Below are 23,333 nucleotides of genomic sequence, written 5' to 3'. Positions count from 1 at the left end.
AGAATGAGCCCATGTTACATAACATTAACTGAGTCGTTCTATACTTGTCTATATTTGTCTACATAAAAAAAACTGTCACCCACTAGTGTAACCTGGTATTGACTCAGCTCATCACAAAATAATCGGGTGGATACATGTGTGTCTTATCATAATGTGGATGTTTTAGAATGCAGCTTTTAAAACTAAACATACATTCATATTTATATATACATCATGAATAACAATCAAATTCTACTTTTGGAATCAAGTAAGACATGTCCCAGGTCATAAATACACTACCAACATCAATTACACTATTTGTAGTATGATATATTATGGTCACAGAGCAGAAATTAAGAGTCCCATGTGGTACGCTGGATCCTTGAGAGAATGACTGTTTTATCATTACATTTCAGGGCAGCCAATACCTGTGCAATAACTTGTCCACTACCAGTTCCAGACAGAGTCACATTTAAGTTTGAGCTTGTAGAAATCTGTTGGAATAGAAGGAATGAAATGCCATTAAAAACACAGGAATCTATCATCAGCGATGGTCTCTGCACTGCTGGATAAAAGTTACCAAAATCATCACTATCTCTCATGATCTAATAATCCATTCAGCTCCTGCACACAAGCTGATTTTAGCACTCCATATCTACGGTATACATTATTTCTTAACTGCCACTCCATTATTAGTCTCAGCCACCATCCTTTATCCCTTTGAGCGATGTGTCCTGCCCAAGCCCACTATTCTTAACAGTCACATTTACACATTTACCTTAGATATGTTCTCTATTTGTGTGTTCCTCTTCCTGTCTCCCAGTGTAATTCCAAGCAAGCACCTCACCATCTTTGTGCACTTTGCACCATGAGTAGCTTCCTGTCATTCACCATGAGCAGCTTCCTGCCTATCCCTGAGATTTATTGAATGCATCCTAAGTGCCAGCCATGGTAGGGTGTGGTACCTTCACAATGCGCTTGTCCGTGGCATTCATGCCGGACAGCTGCACGGTGATGGAGCTGCTCGGCAATGCGGTAGAGACAGTTAGTGACCCAGACACTTTTCCAAACTGCAACACGGCAAACTCGGACAGAGCCTGCAGCGCCACTATTGTGTCCTGTGAACCCAAAGCCAACAATACTGTTACTTGTATTTCTGTTAATTTTTGGAAAATATTGTACAGGCAGTCCCCAACTTATGAACATCCGCTCTTATGAATGAACTGCCACAAGATGTTGTTTTTTATAACCATCTGACTTGCGAACGTTCGGTCGTACTTATGAACCGAACCGCAGAACTATTTTGTTCAGCGAATCGATCCTCCGCGAGATGTAATGAGTCCCAGCATCCTAGAAACACCCCTTTCAGCAAGCAAGCCAACAGCAGGACTCAAGCTAAGTGAAAAAAAAACCCAGCATATTAATGTTATTTCATTTTGTTTAATTTACTATATACTTTTTTTATTATGGTATGACATGGAAATGTACATAATTTCCTCTTAGTTATGAATGTAACAATGCTCCGATTTTTCGTTGAACCAAAACATATTTTAGGTATAGTATGTACAGTACGTAGAATAAAAAATTGTATTTTGAGGTACGAACAAATCGACTTATGAAGAATCTCAGGAAAGTAACCCGTTCGAAAGTCGAACACTGCCCATACAGATATATCTCTGTTCACCGGAGTAAAGGACAGTTTCCATGACAAATATTTATACATCTATCACAACCAGAAATCTCCATGTAATATTCATCCAGTGTTTTACTTATTTTTACATCAATTTCATTGTTAATCACTTTGAAGTATAGAATTATTAATATTTCTCGAACTATATTTAGAAGATGTATTGATACGTTCATTTGCCTTCCAAATTGTATTTCATGGTATGTTACATTCATGACGTTGACATATTGACAACAAATATATTTTTTCTAAATGTAAATGTTAAATGTCTAACTAAATACACAACATATTACGTCAATAATAATAACGTGCAGAATTACATATGATTACAAGTAATAAAAATGTTTATTCAAAGTTACTTTATTTTACTACTACTACTGTTACTTTATTGTCCAATCTTACTTTATTGCATAGCATATCATTATTCATCATGAAACTGGCTTCAAAGGAAACATAATAGGCAACCCTTTGGGCAATGGCCCTTTATCTATGTGGAATGTAGAAGGGCAATTCCCTAAGATGCCACCTAATATATTTGTTTTTTCTTATAAGGCAGTGTTATTGATGAATGTGTTGAGTTTGTTACGTGTTTTTTTGCACCACTGCCAATAGAGTATAACCGAATAAGACCAAATCATAAATATGCTACATTTCACAAAAAATTACAATCTTCATATTGTTTATTTTCAAACCCTAACTCTCTCTTTTTCCCGGTCTTCCTTGCAAGTTTAACACGTAAGCTTTCGTGACCAATATAATCTATAATCGAAATTTTTTTGGTTAGATTGGGTAAATATATAAATGTGTCGTTAAAACCCACCACCAACCGACACAGCTAACTAGTAAGGTTTGTCACGTAAACAGAACATGCCAATTCGTCACCAGTACAGCACACCGGTGTGTTGGAGAGCCAAGCCGCAACATTTACAATCTGAGTACGACGTTTCGCCAGTAATTACCACTAGCTTCATCAGGCGACAGCCAGATTTGTGGAGAAGTCTAACTGTTTCGTTCCTTATATAGAGGCATAGATGTGGTGACCATGCTTCTGCGCTCTTGCGCCAAGGGGGGGGGGGGGATTACTGAGTCAACGTACATTATTCATATGCATTATGCGAGCCCTTACAGTAGATCTTGTCCTTCCTGTCTATTGTGTGTATTAAAATAGCCGAATCAACGGTAAACCATATTGAAGTATGCTACCCTTCCTTGCAAATCCGACATGCTATCGCAGAAATCATGCAACTGCCTTAAACAAACCAAAACCCCTTAAAATATAAATTATGAATTGCGTCACTTTCAAGCAACTCTGTAGAGGAATGTTCCCCAGGTAGTGTCGTTACCTGTGTGGAGGCATATCCTCCCAGGTGGTTCCTCTGCTGACTCAGCCAATTCATGATAGGGACCGCCTCTGCAATTTTGTTCTGATGAAGATGAGCCAGGAGGGCGTACGCTGTGGTCTCAATGGTGATGGCCGACGGTTGCCAGTAGTAGGACTGCTCACTTGATGCAGAGTCTGACCAGAACTTCAGCCCATTCTCTGGAAAAGAATGTACAAGTTAACGTTTTTATATAATTTAGTATTTTACTCAAAACGCAGCTTGTCACCCGGACTCCGATGATGAGACACAAATGTCAAAACCAGCCCAGAGTTTGCTTGTCTTGATTCAATACTGTTGAAATTATGCACCACCAGAAGGTTATGCGGTGGATGGGTTGTGTAAGAAATTATTTCATTGTTTTATATGGAGAGACAGAAATGTGAAGGAGACAATATTATCAGGTTAACAGAAATAAGTTATTGGAATAGTTACAAAAGTTAAGCATAACACTCGAATGGGAACTTAATCCAGTCGTCAGTTGACAGGTCCTGTATGACGTGTAACTAAAATATCACGTATTCAGAAGTTGTGAGTTCAGTGGGCACATGTTGCCATAGTGCCTGACCTATTAAAGTGGAGCGGTTGTTGAGTAGGGTCAGGGCAGTATCGGCGTGGCTGCTTTTGGCGAGGGAAAGGGCGTACGCTGTGAGGGCCAAGGGCAGGCTGGCTGCCACACCGCCACCACTCACATTCGCCTCCAGGAAGTGGATAGCACTTGAGATGTTCACCTTGTTATTCTGTAATCCACAAGCACCAGAATGATCATTTTTGGGTAATTAAAGAAAAGCACCTTTAACCAATGTGTTCAGGTCAACCACTCCAATATGCAGATCCCTAACAATGCATGCTGATCACCACTGCAGGATATTCAATAATGATTCTTCCATTGTCATTGTGTTATTTGATCTCACCAAAACCCTATGCAGTCTCATGCAAAAGAAAAATATAATGTGCAAGTTTTATGATCAGTATTGACTGCACTATATAATGGCACAGCAGCATAATTATATGTAAGGTCGCATCTATCTATTTATCTGTTTATTTATTTATTGATTTCATCAATGCAAACCAAGGAAAACAGAAACAGGATACATGGTGTTAGCACAATTAGTTTAAACGAATGGATCTGGAGGAACTCCGAGTTATGATCTAAGATGGGAAAGAGAACCAGAGGGAAGGAAAATAAAAAAAATATATGAGCAGAGAGAGAGAAGGAGTAAGAAGAGAGAGTGAAACACTTGGGTCTTTAAGAAGAGTGGGGTTGTCACCTGCTCAAGGTAGCACAATCTAGGGGATAGAAAAATTAAAGTGACCCTCTACGCATTGAAAGTCAAAAGCAAGATCAGGAACACTTCCTTCTGAACAATGAGACATCCACAGAAGGGGTCCCAATTTCACCCCTCGCCTCCCACCTCATCCACAAGCCCTAATAACTGCATGTAATAGCTTACACAATGTATAACCTGCCTATGCAAAGTAAAAATACAAAAACACCCCGAGCAAGAATTATAAAATATTTGGAAATAACTGAATATATATACATTTTGATTTAAAGCTTTCGTGACTGCAGGGATTCATATTCTTGGTTCTTTCGGTAAAGTCATGTAGAAGGGAAACAATACAATAAGAACCAAGAATATATATAGCTACTTTATTGTCACATGTTCGACCACATAGCAGGATATCAGTGAATTCAAGTCGCATTTAACGATTTTGGGTAGAAATAAGTTTGCCTCATATGTAAAATTGTACAAATCAAACCCGCATAAACTGAGGTAAACATGTACTGTTAAACCGCCATACTGCTGGTTAAAACGCTTATATTTCCACTTAGTTGCTTGAACTGCTCCACTTTGGAATACCGTCCCATTGGCCTATGACACAGTTTGAATTAAAAGCATGATGATAAAGCTCGCAAGGATCATCCACTGTTTCAAAACACTTTGCTTGCTATGGATGATGCTGAGTAATTGACAGTTACATGTCCCTTTTAGTGGCAATGCCAGTTCACCCCAGTCCCTCAACAATGGACTGCCACAAGGCTAAATGATCACCAATGTCTTCATGAGTGTCACCAAAAAAGTTACACAAATTTGCATACGTAGATGACCTTGCCCTGGTAAAACAAGCAGCCACCTTGAATGACATCAAGTCCACCTTGAACGGGGACCTAAACACCATGGACGGATATTTCTGGAAATGGACGCTCAAACCAAATCTGCACAAATCAACAGTCACTACCTTTCATCTTGTGAACAGAAATGCTAAGCGCACCCTGAAAGTGCCTTTTTGTGGCAAAACTGTATAATATTACCCAATTCTGAGCTATCTAGGAATGAAGTTGCACCACAGGATAACCTTTTATGGCCAAATAAAAAAGATAGCCGCTAAAGAGAAGACAAAGGTCAACCTGGTCCAGAAATTGTCAAGCACAAGCTGGGGAGCATCGGCATCAGTGTTTCATATAGCAGTGATGATGCTTGTGTACTCCATAGCAGTATTACGGTACACCGGTATGAACCAGAAATAGCCAGGCTTGACTTGTTGATGTCCATCTGAATACTGGAACCCTCAAGATGGCCACAACACCCTGACATTTTCCACGTTTTTGCGCATTGCTCACAGATCCATTGCCTGCGATGCTGCAACCCTCAGGGAAAAGTGGAGATAATCATGGAAAAAGTACATCTCCCGTTCCAATAGGATCTCAATAACGTCCCTTACCACCACGTCAAGTTATGCAAGCATTTTGGACCCATACGCCTAACCTTCAGAAATGCAATTTCAACCCTGATAGTGCTAAAACAGCTGAATGGAGTTCACAATAAGACAAACAAATACCTCATGAAAGACCTGATGTAGAAATTCCCTGCCTTTAATCTTCCATGAAGCATATGGGATACCCAGAACCACATCCTTACCAGCTATGGCAGATGTGGTTACTTGATACACAAATGTCAAATTAAAACTTCTCCAGTGTGCGACTATGGTCACCCAGAACAGACCATGGAATGTATAACGGACTCAGTGCCCGATTCACAAATAAGGAGGAGGCATCATAGTCAATCATTCTACCACTCCTGATGCAATTATCTGGGTCAACCACCTTTATATAAAATGAGTTGCTCTATATCTACATCAGCCATACAAAGAAGAAGATTAGATTTATCTTTGTCTCAATTAAATATTCCAAGACGATTGTGTATCATCTGCCTACCGGACTGTCCTCCAGGAAGGCGAGGAGAGTGTAGGCCGTCAGGCTGATGTGGCTGGCAGAGCCGCCCTGCAGCTCCCTGTGAATCACGTAGCCATGCTCCGTGAACTGACCAGATGGTGCTAAAGAGTTCAGCAGAAAGTTGCGAGCAGTGTCGATCACATTGCTGTCCACAGGGATATAACTCCGTGCCTGCAGGAAAGTCCTCAGCACGAACGCTGTCAGCCTAGGGATTTGGAACGAGAGCGCAGGACACATGCAGACAGCTGTGAAAACTACTGCACATCTGGGAAAAGAGCTTTGCAGCTCATCGGGTTCCTCCAGTATAAATGAATAGTCTTATTCTGAGAAAAAGACAACATTTAAAAATTCCACTTGGGACAATAGCCCAAGAAAAGAAAACATACCTGAAGAGGGAAGTCAGTATTTGAACTCATCCCATATTTTAAGTTATATTTTTTTAGCTTATTTTAATTTTTTTTATAAGGATGATCCCATTTAGCTAGTTGCCTGGCTGTTTTATGAGGCAGCTCCATGGTGCGTGAACACAGTAACAACAAAGCAAAAACAAATACATCAATATTGCAGAGAATGACTACAGGGTTCTTCGGGAATATTGCACAACTAATAAACAAAAACTTTAATGAAAGCATAAAATACTGAATATTTTGAAAACTTCATTTAAATTAACCAAAGTTGAGAATGAAAAATTAAGTAAAACTGAAAGACCACTGTATTAGTTGAGGTTTCATAGCTGTAGGCCATTACCATGTACTGCCCTGTTGATCATAGTTTCCAAATGCACTGAAGGAGCCATCACTTCTCCTGTAAATGAGCTCTCGTTCATAGCCTGAAAAAACACAACGGTATCCTTAGCTTGTTACTACAAAATATAAATAAATACAGTCACAGAATATAATTGCCGTGTTAAACTCAATGTTGGAAACCAAAACGAAGACAGCACTCAATGTAGCATCTTTCTGTTAAATCGTACTCTATGTTAATTGCATAGCCAACATTTCAATATACCAAGGGACATGAAAACTAGGTAACAATTGGATAAAAATGTGTACTTTATTATCATGCTAAACATACCTTCCTCAATTTATGATTCATGCAAATCGGATGTACATTACATGCGAGTGTTTCTTTAGGGTAACAGAAGAAACAAGTCAGTACAAATGTAGAGGAGTAGTGTGGGCAACCACGAGAGGACATGCAGAGGGAGGTGCGAGCGAGTTGACAGCGGAGGATGACGTCATGTCACGGGTGCTGTAAAGGGGTACCTTTGGGAACAAAGGCGGGTCTGAGTTAGGGGGAGGAGCCGCCCAAGGGGTATTTAAGGGGGACCCCGTAACGAGGGGGTGGTCGTTGTGGGAGCCCGGGGTAAGAATCGGCGGCAGGAGGTATTTCCCACTTGTCGCCGGACGGTGTTGGCTGAACCCCCGTCTGGGGCAGAGGAGTCAGAGAGCCCAAGGGATAGCCGAGGGTAGGATGACATAGTGTTCGGGGGTCCAGGGTAAGGACCAGAACAGAGAGCACCTACCCCTGGTGTGAGCTTGAATGCTGAATGTAATAGTGTTTAATAAACGGCAACAGCCCATATACTAAATTCCATCTCCGTGTGGTCTACTACACAAGACTAACATGAACCTATGACATATGCAACACAAATAGGAGTCATATTCATCATGACCTATGTTTTATCCACTGCTGGATGAAAGCCTCCCCATACCATCACCATCCTGCATTGTCCCATGATGGTACCATCCATCTCACTCCTGCCCATGCCCTGTCCTCATTGCCCCACCTCTGTGGCGATCTCGCGCATGTGTTCTCTACTCGATAAACTCCCTTCACGAGACTTAAACCCAAGGCTCGTGAGAAACGAGGTGACCTCTTTCCTGACTTCTTTTTCTGAAAGTGTTTATTTTCCTGCTCTTAACCTGTGTGATACTTTTACTTTACCGAAAAAACCAATGAGTAATTTTATGCAGTCACGAAAGCTTTAATACTTTATTATCACACTGCTACAGGGAAGTTACCGTTGTAATTATGTGTAAGATGTGCCCTTTTTTGAGCTGCCGTTTTGTATTTACAAGAGGTGGTCATTTTTTGAGCTGCCGTTTTGTATTTACAAGAGGTGGTCCTTTTTTGAGCTGCCGTTTTGTATGTGTAAGATGTGCGTGTTTGAGCTGCCGCTCTCGCTCTGGCCCCTCCCCCCCTCCAACCGTATTTCCTATTTAAGCTTCTGTTCATCCCTCCGCCCTCTCTCTCTGCCTCCCTGTCCATCTTTCCTCCCTCCTTACCTCTTGGTGGACTTGTATATGTACTTCTACTGACCGTGTACCTCTTATTTTTCATTCTATCTATGCTGGTATGTGCAATCCAAAGGTTGAACACGAAATTTAACACTCTTCTGAAATTCGTGGTCTGCCAGGAAGTGTCTAACTGTGTTGTTGGCCTGACTGGATGTGCTTCACATAATGTTTTTTCAGGTTTGTTGAATTCTCGTCTCTCATGTTCTTGTTGTATTTACCTCCGTGATTTGTTCTTGACACCTGATGAAGATCGCTTGCGTTGTGATCGAAACGTCGTGATTGTTTTTTGATTTAATATAATTTTATTGTATTTCTACATACGTGACTTTACCGAAAAAACCAATGAGTAAGAGCCATTGACCAAACGGTTGTCTATATTTGTTTATTTTTATGGGAGTGTTTTTGATTAATGAGATTTTGTAATTTGAAGAATTAGAGAATGATTAGCCTCCTATGTATCAATAGTTTACAAAGATGATAGACAACCAAACAATATACAATCTAGACAATATTTGTGCTGATGAACACTGCCTAGACAGCATCAATGAAAACTTGAATTCTTCAAATTAGTTTTGTTTCATTTGTTTAATAGGACAATACTTGAGGCATAATCCTATATTGAGGTATTTAATTTGTATAAACATTTAATGAGATCACTGATTCTGATTTTTTGATGTCGACGGCTATTCTATCTGGTTCTGGTTAGTGAGTTTTCCTTTTGTCATACAACAAACGATAATGGTTACCCTTCAAGGGTGAAAATAAATCGCACCGCTTCAAAAAACTACCAACAGCTACACAACTGAAACTCAAATGAAAAAAATATTACCAAGGGTGTAAAAATGCATTGCCACCGAACATCTCGCCGCTGGCGCATAGAATGATTGGTGAACCTGAATTTTTTAAATCACCTTAAAACGGGATTCAGCAGTTCACAAGTCAATGTGTGGAAGTGGGGATACTGGAATGAAGAGCAACATAATATATACTATACAACAGCCCAATAATAATTCTAATGTTACATTACCTGAATTCATGTAATTCAAGGATTTAGCAGCGATATCTGGCGTTGTCTGGCGGGACACGTCCAGATATTTCCGGATGTAGATTCCCGGTGCAAAGTTGATCATGTTCTGCTCCCCGCAGCCGTACGGCATCTGAATGAGCTGGTCCAGCCCAGTGAGGGAGGGTCCAACGATGTCTCCTGCACGTTTCACACAAGCGAATGTCAAGGCCACTGTTTAAAGCCACAATCACGCTTTAGTACTCTACAAATAACTTGTTCATCCATAAACCATCTGAGTATTCCTGGTAATTGTTATTGGAGCTCATTACCTGATGTGGTGGTTGGTGGAGCACTGAGCAGTAGCTACTAAATTACTTATGGATGCCACTGACTTACTTGTGGCTGGCTCATCTGCACCTAATTCATATAAATCCACCTATCCAGTTGATGTTTTGCATGTAATCACACTTTATTATTGAGACGTGGTCATATGCTGCTACCAGATGGCTCAATTTTCATTATGTGCTTTCTAACAACATATAACACAATTTAAAAAGTTAGCGCATACATATTCCATTTATAGTTCTTTATTACATGGCAAAGCAATTTCCCATTATTTATCCAACTACATATCTATGACCATAACAATGATAATACTCAGATAAATCTTGTAGTCAGCCCTGATGTAGAATCATATATAAGCAAAAACACCAACAATCGCAATCTGTATATATCTGTGAGAATGAATTTGCATGGTGCCCAATGGACATATACCGTAGATGTAAAGGACGGCTGAACTGCTTCCTTGTACGATGTTGGGTGGGAAGTTGAACACAAATGATCTTGTGAAATTTGTATTATCGTAGAGGCTGAGGAGGGCACTCTCCGAGTACGTTTGTGGGAAGCCTGGATACTGCATGATGGGAAAAACACGACACTTAAGATTACACCACTTGTCAGACATTGAGACGGAAAATTCGTCAACAACATGGCCTTAAAATAAAAAAAATGCTACATTCAGGCAACAGCCCTTGTTCACAGCACATACAAAAGAAGGCCAGAGAGATAACACGGATTGCAGACTGCACTTTACACCATAGGACCTGATGATAATACACTAAAATCTGATGTGCAGTTTTAAACAGGCAGATTAATATTCTTAGTTTTTTCGGTAAAGTCACGTTGAAGAGAAACAACAAAATAACAAAATATATATAAAACAATAAAAAATTCTCACGACGTTTCGACCATAACTCAAACGGTCATCATCAGGTGTGTCGGTTTGAGTTATGGTCGAAACGTCGTGAGAATTTTTTATTGTTTTATATATATTTTGTTATTTTGTTGTTTCTCTTCAACGTGACTTTACCGAAAAAACTAAGAATATGAATTACTGCAGTCACGAAAGCTTTAAATCAAAATTTAGGCAGATTAATAGTTAACGAATACTATACATTAAGTACGGGACAAACCCTACAATTTTCAAAATGTATTACGATGTAAACTAGCTTATGTTCAAATTTTAAAATGTTGCTGTCACCTTGCAAGGTTTGTTCTTGTGTGAACAAGGCACAATCCGTCCAGAAATACATTCCTGGGCCCAATCACCATTTCAATAAATTAAATGTAAGTGTCCTACATTCCTGAGGTAGAGAAGTCTGATAAAATGAATGTGAGGTACACCCATGAAACAAACATTTCTGACGGAAGATGTTCCATGAAACTATCATCGAGGTATTTAGCCATTTCTCAAATGTAGTGGAGGCCACAGTGTTTGCGTGTGATGTAATGAACCAAATTGGTGGAGGTGGAAGTAAACTTATTGTGCATCACAAATGGTGCTCCGGTTGTATTTGCGGATTGGTTACTGTGAACATACATGTGTTGAAAATTATCTGATTGGATGGGAAGATCCCTTGTATGCTATTATTTCTAGTGTTTCTTATTAAGTTGTGAAATAGCGGGTCCCTGATATTTGTGTTTTTAGAAGTAAATGATACAAGGGCAGCGATCCGATCTCGGAACCTCACTAACAGGTTTGTAGGTTGCTGATGATATTTGTGAAATATTGGGGGAGGGGAAACCCCTGATCTGAGATAACTTGGGGCAAGGTACATTTGACCTTAATGGGGCTACCATGCCTCGAATATTGGAGGAAGTAGGTGCTCCCTGTGAGTGGCTGGCTAATGTGCCATCTGTTGAGGAAGTGTGTAGGGAAATACAGAACCTAAGGCCAGATAAAGTGCTGGGCAGTGCTTACCTTCCAAGAGAGTGGTTGAGGGTGAGTGGCAATTGTGTGTAGATATAATCACAGCTAACTGGACCATACGACTGGTAGCACAGATTGGAAGGATGTAGACCATCTTTTAAGAAGGGGGGCTATAATAATTCTAACAACTCCCTCCTTGGTGTGACTGCTTAACGTTACTTGAATTCTTATTATTTGGTTACTGTTTTTATATGCATGGTTGCTCATCAAATTTCAACAATCATGATTTCTTTATGAAGTATTCACAGAAATTCTGAAAATTATTACTATATGGAAGGACTGAACTCCCACATGAAATGAAGCGGAATGAGCCATTATTCCCTTTCAGTGCTCCCTTCACAAGCCATTCCTTCATGGCATGATTGACACAACCCAATTCTCAATCACTGCAGACAGCACGTGGCCCCATTGCAGCTGTATCTGAGAACATGCACGCACGCTAGCAGACACTTACCTTGACCAATGTGTATCCCACCACTGTGTAATCTACATTTTGGTAGGAGACAACTACAGCGAAGGAAACTTTGCCGTCAACATTCAGAGAAACAGGGAAGAAGGCAGTGGCAGAATTCTGACTAGACACATTCAAGCTTCGTTCATTGGGGGAGAGACCGTTGCTTTGGAACAGAATCGTGAAGTTTTCATTCTTCATTAGTTTTGCAAGGACCTAGAAATCAATAGGTAAATGTTGATGGAAGGAATAACGTCAGAATCAGATTGAAATTCTCACAATAAAACATCATAATTATAAAAAACAATGAAAAAAACCGGAAGACCTGCAATTGCTTGTGCACACCACTGCTGGCAGAAACACCTCCTCTGGAGAGAGGGCTATCGGGCCCTCCAGAGAGCACAGTTGATCATCGATTATCCGGTTTCCAATATTATCTGGCTGTCCCAGGGCCGATCCGGCAAAACCGGCAAAAACCGCTCTGAAGGCTGTAGCCAGTCTGGTGATCGGCACCATGTGCGTGACAAAAAAGTAGCTATGCTTGATTTCAGTGTTAAATATTAAATACAGTTTATTATACACTACATATAACTTTAAAATATGAAAATACTGCATGTATATACTTCACCCTATGCAAAGTATTCGAGATTGGAGTGGTATGTACGGTTCAGTAAATACAGTAAATTTGTACGGGTATTTATTTGTGCTTATATGTATGTCTATTTATGCCAATTTCACACAATACATACATTTAAAACACTAAAAAACATAACAACACGTAAATAAATTTCATTCAAGAATAATTGATGTAATACATTTTGTCTCTTCCATGCTGACCAAGTCTTAGAAGAGGCATAAGTACCGAAACGTTATTTATATACTATACATTTATCATTATTTTAAATGATAATTCAATATGTTGAGTGCCAAGGTTTGTGAAACTTCAAATGCGTTAATTGATCTTAAAGGTGCCTCATTGTTACCTGAGCTGTCTGTGTCTGCTTGTTGAAGACAGTTGCCTCCACAATAAACTCTTCTCCAAGAAAGGTAACGCTGGGTACATTAATGGTGACTTGCAATGGTGAGGTCACTTCAAACTGTGACAACAATAACCATAAGTTATGATTTAAAACTTTTGTGACTATTCTTTAGGTCTTTCGGTCAAGTCACGTAGATAGAAAAAATAATAACAATAAGATAACAAAAAACGAAAATAAAGTGAATAAAATAATAAAAATATCACGACGTTTCGATCGCAACACAAGCAATCGTCATTAGAAGAAAAAAGAGGAAAGCTGCTGAGGCAGGCTGTTTTAAAGGTTTGAAATGGGTGTAGCCCACGGGTCATAAACGAAGTAGGCGGGGCTAGTGATGTTAAAGTGAGAAATTTGCATGTCAATGTAAGATCGGAGAGCTACCTCCATGACGAGGGCGTCGAGGTGGCCATTGCATTGTGAGAGATTAGCATGTCAGTGTAAGATCGCAGAGCCACCGCCACATCGAGGACACGAGCGACGGCGGCTGTGTTAGTGTGAGACATTTAACCTCTTCATTTAAAATCAGAGATTAGCATGTCATTGTAAGATCGCAGAGCCGCCGTCACCTCGAGGACACGAGCGACGGCGGCTGTGTTAGTGTGAGACATTTAACCTGTTAATGTAAAATCAGAGATTAGCATGTCAATGTAAGATCGCAGAGCCACTGCCACATTGAGGACACGAGCGACGGTGGCTGTGTTAGTGTGAGACATTTAACCTGTTAAAATAAATCAGAGAGTCGAAAATAACAGTTCACATTGGAAGGTAGGATGGAAACATCGCAGCCAGTTATGACTTAAACTGGTTAATAACTTTCGTGACTGCAGGAATTCATATTCTTTGGTTCTTTCAGTAAAGTCACGTAGATAGGAAAATAATCAAATAAAAATAACACAATTATATATTTTTATAAAAACAAAAAACTCACGACGTTTCGATCGCAACACAAGCGTTCGTCATCAGGCAGAGAGAAAAGGGGGGCAAGCCTCCAACTGCAACTGTTTATAAAGGCTTGAAATGGGTGCAGCCCAAGTGTCAGAAGGAGTGGGGGGATAAGTGTTGCGGGGCAGCATGAATGGACGAGCCAAAGCTGTGAGTGGGCGGGGCACAAGAGCCGTGGAGCCAGCCCTGAGCGGCGAGCGGCACAGTCCAAGTGTGTCAAATGTAAAATATGAGTTGACAGCCACCACCAATAATGGTGTTCCAAAATAATGCTATTCTTATCTCCTGCACAGCAATCTTTGGCTAGACGTACATTAACAATGGAATCATCGCAGTTATACCGTTTGATATTTTATGAGTATGCACACGCACGACATTGTTAAGTGGATACATAAAACAGAGCTGGGAGCCAGTGCTTTCAAAGCCCCCAGTCATGTAGGATTATTCCTTAGAGCCCCATCCAGGACAGACAGAAGGCACTAGCCAGCAGGATCCATGGAAAAGGGTTCATGCCACAACTTGATATGCCACTTGCCTTCACTGTGGTCTCGATGGCAGCAGTAGTGTTGCTCGCTATCACTGTGGTCTGTGTGGTAGTAGTAGCCCCGCTAGGCTTCACTGTGGTCTGTGTGGCAGCTGTAGTGCCGCTTGCCTTCACTGTGGTCTTGATGGCAGCAGTAGTGTTGCTCGCTTTCACTGTGCTCTGTGTGGCAGTAGTAGCCCCGATAACTTGAACTGTGGTCTGTGAGGCAGCAGTCGAGCCGCCAGCCTTCACTGTGGTCTGGGTGGCAGCAGTAGTGGCGCTTGCCTTCACTGTGGTCTGGGTGGCAGCAGTAGTGGCGCTTGCCTTCACTGTGGTCTGGGTGGCAGCAGTAGTGGCGCTTGCCTTCACTGTGGTCTGGGTGGCAGCAGTAGTGCTTATAGCAGCAGCACGTACATTGCTCTGAAAAATTGTGCAGTTTTCACCACAGAAGGACTGCAAAGTTATACTGGACAGCGTTAGGGACTTGTACTGCATCTCCACTCTTGTTCCTAATGGTGAAGAAAGATGCAGAGAGACAAAAAACATTCAGCTGGAAGAATCATATTTAAATAATATGACTTCAGTAGTTAACATTTATTTCTGTGAACTTTAGGTATTGTATATACAACTTGATTGCATAGTGGTATAAAACTATTTCAATACGTAATTATACATTTAAGGTTCAGTCGAAAATGTAACATCTCAGAATTCTGAATATATTTTACTCATGGATTTTCAAAACATTTAAAAGATAATACCTTCAATGAATCACCAAACTCTAGCAGAATTTATGATTGGTAGGATGTCATTGAATAATATTAGGGATTTAATGCAATTGCATTTTCTCAGCAGTGCTTATGCAATATGAAATTGCAATAGATGCTGTAAAAGGCTTTATAAACAAATTCCTTGGAAAGGTAAGGGACTAAGTTTGTTTTCACTCAAGATACATTTGATAGAATTAATTCCCCTCCAAGCTGAAAGAGTGTAATAACTTGAATTGGACTAAAGATCACCGTGATGAGTAGTGTGAAGGTAAAGCATACAGCAAAATGAAAGGTCGGTTGTAGCAAATTTTAAGTGTTTTGAGAGATGTATTGTACTTACTTGGTTCATAGTAGTCACTAATTGAAACCAACGCTTCCATTGTTTTTGCCACTGGTGCAATTCTATACTGTGTGATGTTTACACAAGTTGTATTCTCATTTAGCTAACGGGGAAAAGAAAAAAAAGGCTGTCATTATTTTGTTATGCAACTGAATTGGTCAGGCACACTAAGATGGCATGCAGTCAGGTCGCACATCACTGTGATTGGCCGGCATGCAGATAGCACGTACATTCACAAAGTAGAGGTGGATTTTTCCTGGTGATGTCTCCACGAGCTTGAGGTTGTCAGTTAGGGCGATTCTGTCATCACCCAGGAAGCCACTGAGCAGGTTCATCTCCATGAGGGCCATGCCAGAGGCATCCTGGCCCATCCATCTGTGGCAACAAAATGTAAGCACGACACAGTGGAATGTCCATGCTGTTGGGCACTTGCATAACTGACAACGTGTTGGCCATGTAAGAATAGGTTTTACCCTTTCTGGCAATAATACAGGTTTTAAGATGTTAAAACACCAAAATGAATCTTTTTGCAAGGAATCATGTCTGCATTAACCACATATACTTGTGATGAACATGCAAGCAAAAGAACATGCTTTGATAGCTTTGCATTTTCCTTGAAACTGATTGGTCTACACTAGAGACAGCTTTCTGTAGAGCCAAGTCTCAAACAGTGTTAGACCAGAGGACGCCAAAAGGTGAACAAAGACAATGCACTATCAGGACATTGAGAGCAGCTACATCATGTCCTGATAGTGCATTGTCTTTGTGCTGTTTGCCTTTTGGTGTGCTCTAGTCTAACACTGTTTAAGACTAGGCTCTAAAGAAAGCTGTCTCTGGTGTAGACCAATCAGTTTCGAAGACAATGCATATACTATTCTTTGGGTCTTTCGATAAAGCCATGTAGATATAAAAAAATAAAAAAAATAATATCACGACATTCTGATCGCAACACAAGTAATCGTCTTCAGGTCAAACAAGGGGGAAATCTGCCGAGGCAGGCTGTATATAAAGGTTTAGAGATGGGCGGGGCAGCTAATGTTAATGTAGGAGAGGTCTCGTAACATGCAGTAGGTCTACACCAATCAAAGAGCTGTTTACAAATGGTTTATAGATGGGCGGGGCAGCTAAAGCCAATGTGGGGAGGGGGTACTATGGAGCTGTGGGGGGTGGCAATTGTATTGTGAGAGATTAGCATGTCAATGTAAGATATTTGAAGCTTGGCGAGAGCTCGGACAGCGCAGTGGCCACATGGAGGTGGAAAAGAATGGCAAGCCGCCATTTACTAACACAGCTAACGGTGGCTGTGTTAGTGAATGTGGCTGTGGGGGGTGGCCATTGTATTGTGAGAGATTAGTATGTCAATGTAAGACAGCGCAGTGGTCACATGGAGGTGGAAAAGAATGGCAAGCCGCCATTTACTAACACAGCTAACGGTGGCTGTGTTAGTGAATGTAACTCAGAGAGTCGAAAATAACTGCTAGGTAGGATAGGAACATCACAGCCAGTTATGACCTAAACTTCTTAATTATCCACAGCAACCTTCATCTGAACCACAATCACCTTCTCGTTTCAAGCCACCCACAATAAAATAACACTACACAAAGTCTCTAAAATGTGTCTTTGTCTCAAGCGCATGTAGAAAACAGTTAATATCGATTATCAGGGGCAATGGGAAAGGTAGCCAGAAAAAAAGAAACAGAAATTGCCAAACGTAAGTAAATGTGGCTATAACACATATTGCTTGCCAATATATTAACCTTATGGCGAAACCCTGGGGTTTCGAATAAACGAAAGTCAAAATAGTAACTTATGAATTTATTTTTGGCGACTCCGTCCCACCGCGCACATAAACGTGGCCACCCACCAGAAATCAATCCTCTCATTCTTCACCAAGCACCCATCATTGCCAAAATTGCCGTAGTCATAAACAAAACTTTGAAACTTTTATTAGCGCATCGTGTAGAGCTCGTCAAGAGGAATATATTGCGGTATTGTTCGCCTTCAGCAGTCATAAAATGATGTTGCAACACAGTTTATGCGAGAGCCTGGGGCTTATGGGACCCCGTGGTTCCGCCATAAGGTTCATATAATGAAGGTGCAGATGTAGCACGTGTCAGTCTATTTTTACCGTTTCTTAAATGTAATGGGTTTACTTGTTAAAATTATTTCAAAATGTTTTAGAATAGTATGCTCTAACTTCACATACATTGAACCAGTTCAATATACAATGCAAGACATATCTATTTCATGGCGCTTGCAATGTATGAATACTACACACTTGTGGTAACCAAGGTTATAAGAGTTGCTTGTTTATAAACTACTTACTTATCTCTCAAAAACAGAAAACGACTCAGATGCGCAAAAAAAACACAAGAATGAAAGAGGCCTGGCTGTGAGCTGGCATCAACAATTGTCCAAGCTCTATGGTCTTCTATATATTAAGGTGTGTTCAGCCAATTAATGAGTTTTTACATAGGGGGGGGGGGAAACCGCAGCACTCAGAGAAAACCAACACGTGCAAGGTGGCAACAATATATTTTATTCAGATGGAACATGTGGAGTACCCATTTCCTGCACCACCTCCTGGCAAGCCAGAGTATGGTACCTCAAAAAACATGGGATGGAATTTCTCAACATTTAAGTAATCCACCAACCGTTGCCTTCAGTGTTGGATTACAGGTGTGTGAGTCACTCGCCCCTGAAGTCCAGTTTGTGACTGTGGTGCGACATCTCAGACCGTGCAACATTTCGTGAATGAATGCCCAATCAGATCATTCAATGGCGATCTGACAAATCCAAGCAGCTACTCCTGAAGCAGTCAAATGGATATCAAATCTCGATATCAATTTATAATCTATTGCAATCCTCAAGAATGCCATACAAACGAAGAAGACCCCTGAAGCACGGTTAATCCACATCTTAAATAATTATCAGCCACAGATTATTGAAAGCCATCTGTATTTGGCTTGCTGTGAAAAGAAACTTGACCAATTCCAAGACATCTTTGACATACCACAAAGTACGAGAACATCTGCTCATTGGGAAGTTTTTTTTAACACCTCTCAAGTCTCCTCCATACCTTGTGCATGCTGTCAGCACCACCTGCTCCCCGATGGAACCGTTAACCCCGGTGTCTTCGAAGTACACATCGAGCTCGTAGCTTGGGCTGGGGGCCGCTGAGCGAGCCCTGCGTACCACCGGGGAATCCCGCAAGTTGTAGAACACGTTCAGCTGCGAAGGCACGGCAATACTTATCAGCACAACATTCTTAATTTCATCCAAAGCACACTCCCGAATTATCCGTGTTACATGACATTAACGGAGCCGATTTATACAAAAAGAATTTGTCTACGTACAAAACCTGTCACTCACGAGTGTAATCTGGTATTGACTCAGCTCATCACAAAATAGAGTGGGTATATGTGTGTCTTATAATCTGGATGTTTTCGAATTTAGCTTTTACAAAAAAAATACATTAATCATATTTATATATACACATAATTAATAATAATCAAATTCTACTTTTGGAATCAAGTGAGAAGTGTCCCAGGTCTTAAATGCCCTACCGACATTAATTATATTCTTTGCAGGAGACAATCACAGACGGTAACATCAGAACATAACATTACTTAATTAATCCTTTAATCACCCATTATACAGGTCTCTAAAATAGCACCATACAAACCTAATATATCCCAAATTCTATCTTAAAATGTAGTATGATATATTATGGTCACGAGCAGAAATTAAGAGTCCCATGTGGTACGCTGGATCTTGAGAGAATGGCTGTTTTATCATTACATTTCAGGGCAGCCAATACCTGTGCAATAACTTGTCCACTACCAGTTCCAGACAGAGTCACATTTAAGTTTGAGCTTGTAGAAATCTGTTGGAATAGAAGAAATGAAATGCCATTAAAAACACAGGAATCTATCATCAGCGATGGTCTCTGCACTGCTGGATAAAAGTTAGCAACTTCATCACTATCTCTCATGATCTAATAATCCATTCAGCTCCTGCACACAAGCTGATTTTAGCACTCCATATCTACGGTATAAATTATTTCTTAACTGCCACTCCATTATAGGAATAGGTTTTACCCTTTTAACTGGCAAAGGAGGTCTCATAATGTTAATGCTCACCCCGAGCCCTCAATACTCGGATAGTGCGCTGTTTTTGAGTTGTATGCCTTTTGGCGTCTTCTGGTCCAACACCAATGGAGACTGGGCTCTGAGAAAAGCTGTCTCGGGTGTGGACCAATCAAATTCAAGGACAGTGCATATTATTATCAGAGTTGTCTTTTTTGTTTGCATTTTGACTGCTTGTGTTGTGGTTATTGCAAACATGATGCCTTGAATAAAGGTGTCAGTTTTTGTGCCAGTTAAAAGGGTAAAACCTATTCCTATATCTTGTTTCTGGCAAAGGAGGTCTCATAATGCCACTCCATTATTAGTCTCAGCCACCATCCTTTATCCCTTTGAGCGATGTGTCCTGCGCCCAAGCCCACTATTCTTAACAGTCACATTTACACATTTACCTTAGATATGTTCTCTATTTGTTTGTTCCTCTTCCTGTCTCCCAGTGTAATTCCAAGCAAGCACCTCACCATCTTTGTGCACTTTTCACCATGAGTAGCTTCCTGTCACTCACCATGAGCAGCTTCCTGTCACTCACCATGAGCAGCTTCCTGTCACTCACCATGAGCAGCTTCCTGCCTATCCCTGAGATTTATTGAATGCATCCTAAGTGCCAGCCATGGTAGGGTGTGGTACCTTCACAATGCGCTTGTCCGTGGCATTCATGCCGGACAGCTGCACGGTGATGGGGCTGCTTGGCAATGCGGTAGAGACAGTTAGTGACCCAGACACTTTTCCAAACTGCAACACGGAAAACTCGGACAGAGCCTGCAGCGCCACTATTGTGTCCTGTGAACCCAAAGCCAACAATACTGTTACTTGTATTTCTGTTAATTTGTGGAAATATTGTACAGGCAGTCCCCAACTTATGAACATCCGCTCTTATGAATGAACTGCCACAAGATGTTGTTTTTTTTATAACCATCTGACTTGCGAATGTTTGGTCGTACTTATTAACTGAACCGCAGAACTATTTTGTTCAGCGTATCGATCTCCGTGAGATGTAATGAGTCCCAGCATCCTAGAAACACCCCTTCCAGCAAGCAAGCCAACATCAGGACTCAAGCTAAGTTAAAATAAAACAGTGTTATAATCATTGGTTCTTTCGGTAAAGTCACGTAGAAAGAAAATAAATTAAATAATAATAGAATACGACGTTTCGATTGCAACACAAGCAACCATCATCAGGTACGAATGAATAAGAAAGGACAAACATTGTAAACTCAGAAATATAATGCAATACAACCAGAGTCGGCCAACACAACAGTCAACACCCCACCTGGTTGATTACATTCTTCCAAAGATTGATACATTTGAGAGAAGGACAAAACACAGAATATGTATTGATAAGTAAATCTTCCTTCCCAATTTCATGTCATGGTATCTAACATTCATTAAGTTGATGTATTTATGACAATTAAATTGTTTCTAAATGTTAAATGTCTAATTAATTACACTACATTGCGTCTATAATAATATTGTGCAGAATTACATATTATTAAAAATAATGAAATGTATATTCAATGTTACTTTATTGCGAAGCATATAATTATTCATCATGAAACTGGCCTCAAAGGAAACATAATAGGCAACCCTTTGGGCAATGGCCCTTTATCTATGTGGAATGTAGAAGGGCCATTCCCTAAGATGCCACCTAATATATTTGTTTTTCCTTATAGGGCAGTGTTATTGATAAATGTGAGTTTGTTACGTGTCCTTTTGCACCACTGCCAACATAGTATAACCAAATAATACCAAATCATAAATATGCTACCTTTCACAAAAAATTACAATCTTCATATTCTTTTTTGAAACTCTAACTCTGTCTTTTCCAGGTCTTCCTTGCAAGTTTAACACGTAGGCTTTCGTGACCAATATATAATCGAGGTTTTTTAGGTTAGATCGCGTAAATATATAAATGGGTCGTTAAAACCCGCCACCAACCGACACAGCTAACTAGTAAGGTTTGTCACGTAAACAAAACATGCCAATTTGTCACTAGTACAGCACACCAGTGTGTTGGAGAGCCAAGCCACAACATTTACAATCTGAGTACGACGTTTCGCCAGTAATTACAACTAGCTTCATCAGGCGACAGCCAGATTTGTGGAGAAGTCTAACTGGTTCGTTCTTTATATAGAGGTGTAGGTGTGGTGACCACGCGTCTGCGCTCTTGCATAAAGTGGGGGGGGGATTATGTGAGTCAACGTACATTATGCATGTGCATTATGCAAGCCGTTTAATCTTCTCCTTCCTGTCTATTGTGTGTATTAAAATAGCCGTACCAACGGTAATCCATATTGAAGTATGCTGCCCTTCCTTGCAAATCCGACATGCTATCGCAGAAATCACGCAACTGCCTTAAACAAACAAAAACCCCTTAAAATATAAATTATGAATTGTGTCACTTTCAAGCAACTCTGTAGAGGAATGTTCCCAGGTAGTGTCGTTACCTGTGTGGAGGCATATCCTCCCAGGTGGTTCCTCTGCTGACTCAGCCAATTCATGATAGGGACCGCCTCTGCAATTTTGTTCTGATGAAGATGAGCCAGGAGGGCGTACGCTGTGGTCTCAATGGTGATGGCCGACGGCTGCCAGTAGTAGGACTGCTCACTTGATGCAGAGTCTGACCAGAACTTCAGCCCATTCTCTGGAATAGAATGTACAAGTTAACGTTTTTATTTAATTTAGTATTTTACTCAAAACTCAGCTTGTCACGCTGACTCCGATGATGAGACACAAATGTCAAAACCAGCCCAGAGTTTGCTTGTCTTGATTCAATACTGTTGAAATTATGTACTCCCAGAAGGTTATGCGGCTGATGGGTTGTGTAAGAAATTATTTCATTGTTTTATATGGAGAGACAGAAATGTGAAGGAGACAATATTATCAGGTTAACAGAAATAAGTCATTGTAATATTTTCAAAAGTTAAGCATAACACTCGAATGGAAATTTAATCCAGTCGTCAGTTGACAGGTCCTGTATGACGTAAAATATCACGTAATCAGAAGTTGTGAGTTCAGTGGGCACGTGTTTCCGTAGTGCCTGACCTATTAAAGTGGAGCGGTTGTTGAGTAGGGTCAGGGCAGTTTCGGCGTGGCTGCTGTTGGCGAGGGAAAGGGCGTACGCTGTGAGGGCCAAGGGGAGGCTGGCTGCCACGCCGCCACCACTCACATTCGCCTCCAGGAAGTGGATAGCGCTTGAGATGTTCACCTTGTTATTCTGTAATCCACATGCACCAGAATGATCATTTTGGGGTAATTAAAGAAAAGCACTTT

The 23,333-nt window shown here is 40.7% G+C and overlaps 1 protein-coding gene across 1 annotated transcript in view; it reads right to left on the bottom strand.

Moving 5' to 3' along the window:
- The window catches only part of LOC116945476 (uncharacterized), a 43,545-nt gene that overhangs the window by 8,297 nt on the left and 11,915 nt on the right, over positions 1-23,333 (bottom strand). Inside the window, exons 9-26 of the mRNA XM_032959800.2 lie at positions 23,106-23,277; positions 22,508-22,704; positions 20,691-20,843; positions 19,739-19,804; positions 18,998-19,149; positions 16,149-16,293; positions 15,919-16,021; positions 14,824-15,320; positions 13,293-13,406; positions 12,313-12,525; positions 10,364-10,502; positions 9,611-9,787; positions 7,031-7,112; positions 6,266-6,488; positions 3,614-3,785; positions 3,010-3,206; positions 945-1,097; positions 408-473 (exon numbers count right to left, since the gene is read on the bottom strand). Of these exons, the coding sequence (XP_032815691.2) occupies positions 408-473; positions 945-1,097; positions 3,010-3,206; positions 3,614-3,785; positions 6,266-6,488; positions 7,031-7,112; positions 9,611-9,787; positions 10,364-10,502; positions 12,313-12,525; positions 13,293-13,406; positions 14,824-15,320; positions 15,919-16,021; positions 16,149-16,293; positions 18,998-19,149; positions 19,739-19,804; positions 20,691-20,843; positions 22,508-22,704; positions 23,106-23,277 (3,021 nt within the window). The remainder of the gene's footprint in view (positions 1-407; positions 474-944; positions 1,098-3,009; positions 3,207-3,613; positions 3,786-6,265; positions 6,489-7,030; positions 7,113-9,610; positions 9,788-10,363; positions 10,503-12,312; positions 12,526-13,292; positions 13,407-14,823; positions 15,321-15,918; positions 16,022-16,148; positions 16,294-18,997; positions 19,150-19,738; positions 19,805-20,690; positions 20,844-22,507; positions 22,705-23,105; positions 23,278-23,333) is intronic.

The sequence above is a fragment of the Petromyzon marinus genome, chromosome 24, assembly GCF_048934315.1.
Source record: "Petromyzon marinus isolate PM22_M1 ecotype Great Lakes invasive population chromosome 24, UKy_Petmar_22M1.pri1.0, whole genome shotgun sequence".
NCBI classification, from domain to species: Eukaryota; Metazoa; Chordata; class Hyperoartia; order Petromyzontiformes; family Petromyzontidae; genus Petromyzon; species Petromyzon marinus.
This window is presented reverse-complemented; position numbering and strand designations above follow the sequence as displayed.